Genomic DNA, 12,825 nt, shown 5'->3' with positions numbered 1-12,825 from the left:
AGTGAAATCATATATTTGTCTTTCTCTGATTTTGCTTAACATAAGATAATACACTCTAGTTTCAACAACATTGTTGCAAATGGCAAGATTTCGTTGTTGTTGTTTTTAATGTTTTATTTATTTCTAAGAGAAAGACTGCGTGAGCAGGGGAGGGTCAGAGAGAGAGGGAGACACAGAATATGAAGCAGGCTCCAGGCTCTGAGCTAGCTGTCAGCACAGAGCCTGACGCGGGGCTCGAACCCATGAACCGTGAGATCATGACCTGAGCCGAAGTCAGACACTTAACTGACTGAGCCACCCAGGCGCCCCAAGATTTCATTCTTTTTGATCACTGAGTAATATTCCATTGCATACATATACCACACCCCTTTATCTATTAATCAGTCAATGGTTCTTTCCATAATTTGGCTATTGATGATAGCAATGCTATAAACTTTGGGGTACATGTGCCCCTTCGAATTAGCATTTGTGTGTCCTTTGGATAAATACTTAGTAGTGCAGCTGCTAGGTCATAGGGTAGTTCTATTTTTAACTTTTTGAGGAACCGCCATACTGTTTTCCAGAGTGGCTACACCAGTTTGCCTTCCCAGCAAGAGTATAAGAGGGTTCCCCTTTCTTTGCATCCTCACCAACATCTGTTGTTGCCTGAGCTGTTAATTTTTGCCATTCTGACAGGTGTGAGGTGGTATCTCACTGTGGTTTTGATTTGTATTTCTCTGATGATGAGTGATGTTGAGCATCTTTTCATGTGTCTGTTAGCCATCTGGATGTCTTTGGAAAAGTATCTATTTATGTCTTCTACCCATTTCTTGGCTGGATTTTTTTGCTTTTTGGGTGTTAAGTTAGGAAAGTTCTTTATAGATTTTGGATACTAACCCTTTATCTGATATGAAACGACTGCCACTTCTTTACCAATTACCATTTTAGCCTTCCTTTAGTCTTCCCTCCTTATAGATTTATAAAGGGGCGCCTGGGTGGCTCAGTCGGTAGAGCGTCCGACTTTGGCTCAGGTTGTGATCTCGTGGTTCATGGGCTTGACCCCATGTCAGGCTCTGTGCTGACAGCTCAGAGCCTGGAGCCTGCTTCAGATTCTGTGTCTCCCTCTCTCCGCCCCTCTCCCACGCGTGCTCTCTCTCTCAAAAATGAATAAACATTAAAATTTTTTAAAAGATTTAAGATATACAGTTATGGAATTAACCTGATTCCTGAAAACATCCAATCCAGAACAAAGCCCCACTTCTTTAAACCTTCTCTAAATTAATAAACACAAACTCAATGTTGTTATTCCCCTTTGCTACAATGAGCAGTAAACCCAGCTTGTTTGAATACAAGAAATGTTCCTGGTAGTGATCGGCTGGAGGACACTGACACATTTTAACTATGTAAAAATGTTAGCATGAAGATAAGCAGGGTTTTGTTAGGGTTCAATTTTTTAGCTGACTGATCACAAGCTAACTTGGATTCAACACTAAGGAAATTGTGTATTTATTCACTTAATCAAAGCCTTAAGATCACTCCTGACAATGTTTTTTAGTTCAATCAAATACAGGAAACAACTGATTACTTGCCATTTTTGCTGTCAGTCATTAACAGATTATTTCAGGCTTAACAATCAGTCTTTTTTATCTTGAAAAATTCACTATTTCCCTTAATATAACATTGCTGCATCTCTCTAAAGATCTTTCTAAAGATCTCTCTGGCCATCAAAAGCCACCAGGCTCTATAATAGTGAAATTGTGGTTTATAAATGAAAGCAACCTATTGTAGTAAACAAGGAGGTTAATTAGCATGATTTTTTATTTTATTTTTTGCATTCACAGAAGGGATGAGTATTGAATGAGTTATTTCTGAGAATCTCCTTAGTTTAATGAAGCATGTACTACACAGATGTCAACTATACTCCAATTAAGAAAGACTATTTTACATTTATAATAGCCAAAAACTGGAAACAAAACAGACAAATGGATAAACTCAGAGGTGAAAATCACTGTAATTATAGTATACACTTAGTTTTGTATGTTATCACTTAAAATTTTAATATGGCCTGTAAGGTCAATTATGTTTCACATTTATGATTTTTTAAAAAGTTGTCTTTACTTAAGTAAACTCTATACCCAGTGTGGAACTTGAACTCATGACCCCAGCCAGGATCAAGAGTTGCATGCTCTTCTGACTAAGCCAGTCAGTCACCCCTTAAGATTGTATTTTCAAATAATCTCTACACCTAAAGTGGGATTCAAACTTACAACCCTGAGGTCAAGAGCTGCATGCTCTACCAATCGGCCAGGTAAATGCCCCTCTTAGAATTTCACTTTGGTTGTATTTCATCCATTAGCTTACCTCTTCCATTGGAGTCGGGCATTATCTTGAATTTTTCCTGGATCCTTCTCATATAACTGAATGAAGGACGAAGAGTGGGAGTTGGCAGTAGAGTAGGGAATAAATTGCAGTGTAATCAGATTAGTATATCTCTTTCTAATGGGCTGACCTGCCCTGTGATTAAAATGGTAAAAAGTTCTGGGCCATTGCATTTGCAGGAGAGTAGTAGATGAGGAGAGAAAGCCCTTTCTTCTTAGTACATGCGTATTAATGTGTAACTAATGTAATAATATTTAAGAACCAATATAAAATGACCCAACCTAGCTTTATACTAAGAAAAATTAATTTTTTTCTCTCAACAGTTTTCTAGGGACAGCAAGTTGGGAAAGAACGAGGACCAGAAAGGCAGAAGCCATGTCTTCTTTCCTCATCCGGCATCTCACGCACCCTGCAACATGCCTGAGCTGAAGGAGGGAAGACCCCATCCATAAACAACGCTTACAGTTTTGATTTATATGGTGGACTCAGTCAGGGTATGGTCTATCCATGATTCCATCCAGGGTCAGCAAATGTACTTGTTCCACCAGATTCAGTGGGATCATGTCAGACAAGAATGAATCCGTCATCTCGTCCCAAATTGTGATTTCTCATCACAACCCACATACTTCACCTGGACTCCACTGCAGGTGGGAGTTGGCATGCAATCTAGGTTCCAGCAGGTACTAGCTGAACTTGGATGCGGAGGAAGTGAGCATAATGGAGTGGTGGTGGCATATGGAAGGATAGGATTCGCAGTGGCAGGAGTGACTGGTTCCCCTATGGCAGCTGTTAGAAGTTTCCAGCTCCCAGTCCTTAGAACATTAGGGGAGGAGCATAAAAGTAGCAATAGATTTTCTTTAACAGTACTACATCCAAGTACTATTCAAGAAACTGTGTATCTGAGCCTTTATATTTGTTGTATATCTGGACCTTTATCCTTACTTTTTTTCTGGATTGTACAGCCCTTAAATCTAATTCCTTGGTGTTCTGAGAATTTTTCAAATGATAAAATATTCTTTAGTAAATTCCTTGCTAAAATATATAGAAATGATCTTTCTTATCTGCAATTGTTTTCTATTTCACCAATAAAGAGACTTCAATGAATAAACTGTATAAAACACACAACACAGCACATTAAAATTAGGTATTTTTCAAGTTTGAGATCTCACATATTGTCAATAAGAAAAATTGCAGAAATATGTATCACCATTTTGTTACTTGGAAACCCATATGTGCCATCTGTGTATACACTTAAGTATTGATTTTACAGATATTATGTTCACCAAGTTATTGCCTCTGCAGACACGGGGAAGAGCAAGACTGAAGGGAAAAGACAAGACTTATTTATGAAATGATTTACTTCTTTTATAAAATTTTAATAAAAAACAATTAGATGTCTAATTAGTAAGCACCAGTTATACAGGTGCTACTGTTTTTCTGAATTACTTAGTCAAGAAAATTTAAAAGCATAAAATAAGAAAGTTTGGAAAAATTAGGAGAATACTGGAACAATACCATAAAAGTAGATATCATACAGCAAAAAAGATATTTAAAACGTGGTGAGCAAACTACAGCTTGCTGGCCAAATATGGCCTATTGATTGTGTAAATAATTTTATTGGAAAATAGCCATGCCCATTTTCTTACATTCAGGATTTCTCAACTTCAGTACTAATGATATTTTGGACCAGATAATTCTAAACATTTTTTCTAATGTTTATTTATCTAGAGAGAGAGAAACAGAAAGCACAAGTGGGAAAGAGGCAGAAAGAGAAGGAGACACAGAATCTGAAGCAGGCTCTAGGCTCTGAGCTGTCAGCACAGAGCCCAACGCGAGGCTCAAACCCACCAACCGTGAGATTATGACCTGAGCTGAAGTCAGACCCGCTTAATCAACTGAGCCACCCCCAGATCTGTTGTGAGGGGCTGTCCTATGCATTACAGGGTATTCAGAGCATCCCTGGCCTTTACCTACTAGATGACAGCAGCCCTCCCCTTCAAACTGACAACCAAAAATGTCTCTGGACACTGCCCAATGTCTCTGGGATTAGGAGTAGGAAAGGTAAAACTACCTCTGGTTAAGACCACTGGTTGATGTACGCTTTCACACTACAAAGGCAGAGAAGATTCTCTATGACCACAAAGCCTAAAATATTTACTGCCTGACCCTTCACAGAAAAAGTCTGTTGGTTTCTTTTGCCATTAAAAAAGGTAAAAAATACATGCTAGACTAAGAAAACCAACTGCAAAGTATGTAACAAAGTTTCTACAAACTCCTTCAAAAACTACTCCAATTTAAAAAATGGAATACATGGGCGCCTGGGTGGCTTAGTCGGTTGAGCGCGTTCAACCGGCTTCAGCTCAGGTCATGATCTCACAGATGGTGGGTTTGAGCCCCTTGTCGGGCTCTGTGCTGACAGCTAGCTCAGAGCCTGGAGCCTGCTTTAGATTCTGTATCTCCCTCTCTCTGACCCTCCCCTGCTTATGCTGTCTCTCTCTCTCGGAAATAAAACATTTAAAAAATGAATAAATTTAAAACTAGAAAAAACGGAATACATAAAAACAAGCAGTTCACGGCAACAAAATTCAAATAACTCTTAGGCATAAATGTTCAACCTCACCAGCAGTTAAGAAAATGCAAATTCAGGCACTTTTTTTCTTCATTTTTAAAAATTTTATTTTTTCTTTTTTATTTAAAAAAATTTTTAAATGTTTTATTTATTTCTGAGAGAGACAGCATGAGCAGGGGAGGGTCAGAGAGAGAGGGAGACACAGAATCTGAAACAGGCTCCAGGCTCTGAGCTGTCAGCACAGAGCCCGATGCGGGTCTCAAACCCATGGACTGTGAGATCATGACCTGAGCCGAAGTCGGACGGGCAACCAACTTGGCCATCCAGGAGCTCTTATTTTATTTTTCTTAATGTTTATTTATTTTTGAGAGAGAGAGAGCACGCACAAGCAAGGGAGAGGCAGAGAGAGAGAGAGAGAGAGAGAGAGAGAGAGAGAATGAATCAGAAGCAGGCTCCAGGCTCTGAGCTGTCAGCATAGAGCCCAATGTGGGGCTCAAACTCATGAACCATGAGTCATGACCTGAGCTGAAGTTGGATGCTTAGCCCACTGAGCCACCCAAGCACCCTCTTCATTCAACTTAACAAAAGACTCATTTTTTTTTTTTTTTTTTTTTTTTAAGTGAAGTCCATTACCATTTGGGTTCTTTTATTTCTTCCTCTATGGAATTACTTATTTCTAATGTTTTATATTATTGACTGTTTTAAGATTCTTACTTAGTTAAACTGAATCTTGCAAAACAGCAACTGGTTCCACAAATACTTCACAGTAGTTGATTTGAGTAGGCACTTAATCTGGGCTAAATTTTAAAAATTTTATGTTTGCACATTACCAATCCAGAAGAGAAAGCTAAAATGAATAATCATTAATTAAAAGGCCTCATTTAAAAAAATTTTAACTTTCGGAATATAATGTGTGATAATAATATAGTAGGGAACAATAATATTTCTACATTACAAATTTAAAAATTCATGTAAGGTATCTTTCATTTCTCTATTTTTACTTATTTTTTCTGTAGGAGCAAAACATTGGGGGGGAACAAAAGATTCATTCTTCATTGAAGTTGTTGGGAATGGACATATATTCCTCGATTAATGGTTAATTTCAGAAAATAATAAGGCATTAACTACTACATTTAAAATACATTATGTTGTAAGGCAAGGAATCCAACTGGTAGGAATCCATCCACTCAACACAAACACCAACATGAAACAACACACGTGTAGTAAAATTGTACAATGATTTGTAAAATAACAAATCTGAAGTGAAGTGGTAGAAGACTGGGCTGCATATATTATGCTCTGTCTTTATGATTTAAGAGTCTAAAAGCTAAAAAGTTACACTTGTAGGCACTGGCTGGCTGGCTGGAAGCCCAGTCATGGTAAATTACCAAGTGAGAAAAGGAGATTGCACCTTAATGTGTAAGCATGATCCCATTTATACTATATTACACTACACACCCACACCCCACCACCACCACCACCACCACCAAAACAAACTTCCTAGATGTGGGCATGCTTCTTGAGTATGGCAAAAAGCATGGAAGGCTTTGGTAATGGCAATTCAGAGTATAAATGTAGCTGTTGTTACTGTTTTTTAATCCATTTTTGAGAGTGCAAGCAGGGGATGGGCAGAGAGGGAGACAGAGAGTCCTAAGCAGGCTCCACGCTGAAAGTCACCCAACGTGTGGCTCACTTGAAACTATAAACTGTGAGGTCACGAATCAAGCCGAGATCTAAAGTCAGATGCTTAACCAACTTAGCCACCCAGGCACCTCTAGTTGTTTGTTTTTTAAATTGATTTATTTATAATCTCTACATCCAACATGGGGCTTGAACTCATGACTGCAAGATCAAGAGTTATATGCCCTTCAGACTGAGCCATCCAGGCACCCTGATAGTTTTTTAATGTTTATAATACAACCGTGTTTTGGGGCATCTGGGTGGCTCAGTCGGTTAAGCATCAGACGTCGACTCAGGTCATGATCTCACACTCCGTGGGTTTGAGCCCCGTAACAGGCTCTGTGCTGACCGCTCAGAGCCTGAAGCCTGCTTCGGATTCTGTATCTCCCTCTCTCTCTGTTCCTCCCCCAATTCATGCTCTGTCTCTCTCTCTCTCAAAAATAAATAATAAAAAGTTAAAAAATATTTTAAAAATAATATAACCCTGTTTTGGTTTTTTTTTTTTGTAAAACATGTTATATGAAACTAGATTACAACTTTCAAGTCTTGAAAAAAGGAAAATACATATACATGGGCAAAAACTGAAAGAGAATCATCTCTTAACATGTTATATCAAAAAATATTAGCAATTATAATGAAACCAGTATTATGATCATGCCTGGTTTTGCCTATCTTCATTAATTCTTCAATTCCTCCTAAGGGTAGAAGTTGTCCTATTAAAACAGTATGTACAACTTTCAAGAACAGATTTAAGAAATGATTATACCAGTGCAGATACAATTTAGCAATCATTTTTCTCCTTTAAAAAATGCTTGGAAGCACCTGGCTGGCTCAGTCAGCAGAGCATGCATGCGATTCTTGATCTCAGGGTCTGTAATTTACACCCTACATGGGCATAGAGCATACTTAAAAAAATAAAAAAATGCTTGGATTTTTATCATAAATTCTCCTCCAATGGGCTACTTAGCTATAATTGATTTAGTTTACCATATAATACATGTTTACATTAAGTTTATGTAAAGTATTATTTTTTAAAATGAGATTAAAGTGGAATCCACTAGTGATTATGCCAAATGTATCTACAGCCCATGAGATCCAATTAAGTAGATAACTACAGTGACTTCACAGCATCTGAATATGCATGTGCTGTAATAGTTTCTCAGTTACCACTTTGAGTGGGAAAAATAGTTATTTTAGGATTTAGTTTTCAACGTGTAAACACTACATTCATACATTACTTAAAAAATAATTGGACAGATCAGGCCATGAATCATATTCTAGACAAATAAACAATTTTCTTTAATAGGTTGCTAGATTTAACTTGCTATTTTAATTGGAATATCCATATACTGTAAGTACAATGGATTCTTTTTTTTTTGGGGGTGATTTGATTTGAATGTTGTCCTTTTCCAAAATTGCTTATTTATTTTTGAGAGAGAAACAGAGTGTGAGCAGGGGAGGGACAGAGAGATGGAGACGCAGAATCTGAATCAGGCTCTAGGCTCTGAGCTGTCAGCACAGAGCCCAAATCAGGGCTCAAACTCCTGAACCATGAGATCATGACCTGAGCCAAAGTTGGATGCTTAGCCGACTGAGCCACCCAGGCACCCTTCCAAATTTCTTAAAAGGGTTGTTAGCCTGATAGCTGTGACTTTTTTTTTTTTAATTTTTTTAGTGTTTTATTTATTTCTGAGAGAGAGAGACACAGTGTGAGCAGGGGAGGGTCAGAGAAAGAGGGAGACACCGAATCTGAAGCAGGCTCCGGGCTCCGAGCTAGCTGAGAGCACAGAGCCCAACATGGGGCTCAAACCCACGAACTGTGAGATAATGACCTAAGCCGAAGTTGGACACCCAACCTACTCAGCCACCCAGGCGCCCCAGCTGTGACTCTTTGTATGTTGAACACTTAGAAGATTTTATCTGTTAGATATACTGATATGAGAGGAATCATATGGTATACCTCTTTATATCAATTTATTGATTCTTTATTCAGGAAAACATCTTTCAGGATTTCAGACATGCTTTAAAAAGCTGAATATAAACACACATTATAAAATGCTGAATGTAAAAAAATATTTCTCATGTCTTACTAAATCAAAGAATATATATATATACATGTCTAAAAATTTTTAAGAAAATAATGCTTTACCACAATTTCAGATATACCATAAAAAGAAGCCAAATATAAGCATTTCCCCATCTTACTAAATTAAAGGTGAATAAATAGGTGTATATACATACAAAAATATTTTTTTCCAGGACTCTGATATATCATAAAAAAAAAAGAGTACAAACTTAAAACTGATACGCATGAGCTTCTTATTTTACTCAAAGTCCAGGAACACGGCAGTTCTGCATTTTTTCATCAGCTCAACAATGTCAAGGATGCAGATAATTCCAATCCATCCCCTGTGCCAATCTCAGCCTCTTACCCGTGTGGTAGCAAAATGGCCACAGTTCCAGGTATTACACATGTAGACATGCATCCTGGGTATAAGAGGACCATTTCCTATTTTGTTAGGAAAGAAAATTTAACATAAAGCCTACATATGACTTTTGCTCAGATCTTTTATGGCCAGGACTATTACATATATGTGCAATCATTACGCAAACTAGGACAGCAAAAGCTAGACTTCAGATGGGGCAGCAGGCGGTCCTGGCAAAGGGAAAATGGCTACCACCAATGGGTAGGCAACCAACAGTGTCTACCAAAACTGTATTGCCTTATTTCTTTAAAACTCCGTTTTTGTAGTTACATATCCTCTCATTCATGATGCTTGAGGGTTTATATTCCCATTTCAAAAGTTTTCAAGGTTTTTGGTTTGTTTTGCTTTGCACTTACTTTGTGAGAGCTTTTCTACACATCAGAGATAAATATCTATTCACCCCCTCCTTCCCGATTTCAACATGTGTTTACAGGGAACCTATCAGCACAGGCAGTGCGCCAAGTACAGTGAACTGACAATGAATCCTGGCCAATCTGTCTCCACTTTCTACCCATACCGAAAGAAGTTATCTTCCTGGGTATAGCTTTGTTTCATCCTGCAAATTTCAACACCTAATTGTCCCTTTGTCATTCACTCCTAATTGTAATTTGCCTTGATTTCCTTTCCTCTACTGACGCAAGAGGGTAAGGTGAATGAAAACTTCATTTTAATTTTTCTCCAGAAGGAATTACCTGACACTCAATAAAAAGATGATGTAAGATGTTCCTCTAGTCACTGCACACATAAGGCCTTCCTCTCATATGATCTCCATCCACAAGTATAAAAATAAAGTAATAAAAGCAGCTCTCATCTAACACACTTATATGAGCCACACGGTATTCTAAGGGATATAATGTAATTATTTAATCTTCACAATGCTAACAAGATGGTACTAATATTACTAATTTATAAGTGAGAAAATTTAGGCCTAGTTAAGTCATTTGCCCTATAAGAAAGGAATTAAAATGGTGAAGGCAAGTAAAGACTGAGCACTTGTTAAATCCTGTCCACTCTCAGTCAGTTCAGATTAGTTTTAGTGAATAAGCTGGCAAATATTTAACAAGATTTGAGTGGGATAGAAGAACCTGCTGCATTTTTAACATTACTATAGCCTTTTCCCAAGTATGAATTACCGGATGAGTAACTTAAGTTAAAGCAAATTTGTCTCTCTATATATGACATTTCTATTATGAATCCTGATTTCTCACTGGGCAAATGAGCCTGATGCTGAGAAACGCCTGTAGGACTTGTCACTGACATGTTAACTGCCTTCCAAAGCCTTCCCACTTTCCTTACATTTATGAAGTTGTTTCACTTTTAAACTAATTGAATCCTGATGGTCTAATAAATTTTGAAACATGAAGAGAACGCTCCCAATCACTAACATTTATCAAATATCTCAGCAGTAACACATCAAATTCTAGCCCTCAAATAAAGGCCTTATGTTCACAGTGTGAACTGATATTAAGTTGTTATTTTCAAACACTTTCCCACATCCCTTAAAATCAGCTGGTGGGTTTGTGTTTTACTAGCAGGACTCTGCAGATGTCAATAAAATTTTGAGCCTTCCCACATGTTTTCATTCACTTCTCTGTTCTGTATGAATTCTTTGATGTTTACTAAGGTGTGAGCCACGAATAAAAGCCTTCCCACATTGCTTACATTTGTAAGGTTTCTCACCAGTATGAATTTTCTGGTGTCGATTAAGTTCTGAGCCACGACCAAAGGCCTTCCCGCATTCCTTACACTCATAGGGCTTTTCACCAGTATGACTTCTCTCATGATGAGTAAGTTCTGACTTTCGAATAAAAGCCTTCCCACATTCCTTACATTTATGGGGTCTCTCACCCGTGTGAACTTTTTGATGTCGAATAAGTTCTGTGCTACAAGTAAAGGCCATTTTACACTCCCTACATTTATAGGGTTTCTCACCAGTGTGAGCTCTTTGGTGTCGAGTAAGTTCCGAGCCACGACGAAAGGCTTTTCCACACTGCTTACATTTATATGGTTTCTCACCAGTATGAACACTCTGATGTCGAAGAAGATGTGAATCAGAGATAAAAGCCTTCCCACATTCTTTACATTTATGAGGTTTCTCACCAGTATGAATTCTTTGATGTAGACTCAGTTGTGAGGCACAACTATATACCTTCCCACATTCCTTACATTCATAACGTCTTTCACCAGTATGAATTATCTGATGAAGACTAAGTTGCGTGTCATAACGAAAAGCTTTCCCACAATCCTTACATTTGTGGGGTTTCTCACCAGTATGGATTCTCTGGTGTCGAAGAAGGTGTGAGGGACGGGTAAAGGCTTTCCCACATTCCTTACATTCATAGTATTTCTCATCTGTATGAATTCTCTGATGTAAATTAAGTTGTGAGGTAGATGGAAAGGCCTTTCTACATTCTTTACATTTATAGGGTTTCTCACCTATATGGATCTTTTGATGTTTACGAAGTTGTGAGCTAGAATGGAAGGCTTTCCCACATTCTTTACATTTATGAGGTTTCTCACCAGTATTAGTGCTCTGAGGTTTAGTAACTTCAGAGCCATGGATATAGGCACATTTCTTATTTTCATTACTTTTTTTGCTTTCATGAATTCTCTGATGCTTCATCAAGTCTGACCTACTATTAAAGGCTTTTCCACATTCTCCAGAGTCTTTTTCCTTATTAGGACTTCTTTCATGTTGACAATGGTGTGACTGGTACCTGACTGCTTCCTTATATCCCTTAAATTCACTGGTTTTTGCTTTAGTATGAACTCTCTGCAGTACTCGATGAACTGGGCAACGAACGGAAACAGACCTTTCTCCAGAGGTTGTTTCAGCTTGCTTGAAATGTCCCTCCTGTTGTTTCTCCAAGTGGCATTTGATTTCTCTGTTATCTCTGACCCTAGTGCACTCAAGGATAGAGCTTTCAAGTCTTCTTATCTTTAGTTGCAATGATTTAATTTCATAACTTCCCATCTTTGGAAATAAATTACTGGTTTCTCCTCTGGACTCCCAATCTGTAAGATAACAAGAAAGAAAATAGGATGTATGGTCACGTGGCAGGAGACAGGAAATTTCTAAGGTGGAAACAACAAACTAAAAATACTAAATAATTTAAATAGCTGAAACAGCACTGAAACTCAAAAAAAAAAAAAAAAATAAAAAAAGAAAGACAACAAAAAAAAAAAAAAAAAAAAAAAAAAAAAAAAAAAAAAAAGCCCAGGTTGAAGGGAGGGGATGAGAATAGAGAAAATGAGGGGAATTCGTGAAAGAACAGTTCTTCACCTCTGGTAAATTAGAGGAGGAACATTATAAATATGACATCCAGGAATTGCCCAAGACCAACTAAATGAGAAATCTAAAGGAGTAGGACATTACATCTAACAGCAAGTCCTCTCATCTCTAGCTTCAAAATATATCCAGAGTTTGACTCCTTCTATCAGTATCTCTACCACCTTGTCCAAAGCCGTCTTCTCACCAAAGTTAACACACTTCCCTAAAAGATTGCCCTACTTCCACTGTTGCCCTCCTATATCCCATACCTAACACAGTAGCCAGAGTGTTCTTGTTAAGTAAGTTAGATCAAGCCTTTCTTCTGCCTAAAATTCTCCACTGGATTTCCCTCTCAGAGTACAGAGCAAAAGTCAAAGTCCTTATGAGGTCTATAAAACTGTCCCTGAACCTGTCTCATACTATCTCTTTCTGACCTCACTGCCAATCTCCTCTCTTTAGCA

At 37.9% G+C, this 12,825-nt stretch overlaps 1 protein-coding gene across 1 annotated transcript in view; it reads right to left on the bottom strand.

Annotated features, from left to right (window-relative positions):
- Positions 1-6,105: 6,105 nt before the first annotated feature.
- Positions 6,106-12,825, bottom strand: part of LOC144239569 (uncharacterized) — a 66,644-nt gene continuing 59,924 nt past the window's right edge. The window contains 1 exon segment of the mRNA XM_077773638.1: positions 6,106-12,108. Coding sequence (XP_077629764.1) covers positions 10,673-12,108 — 1,436 coding nt within the window. The 3' untranslated portion in view covers positions 6,106-10,672.

The sequence above is a fragment of the Crocuta crocuta genome, unplaced genomic scaffold, assembly GCF_008692635.1.
Source record: "Crocuta crocuta isolate KB4526 unplaced genomic scaffold, BGI_CrCroc_1.0 scaffold267, whole genome shotgun sequence".
NCBI classification, from domain to species: domain Eukaryota; kingdom Metazoa; phylum Chordata; class Mammalia; order Carnivora; family Hyaenidae; genus Crocuta; species Crocuta crocuta.
Note: the sequence above shows the minus strand (reverse complement) of the source record. Positions and strands in the feature narration are given on the sequence as shown.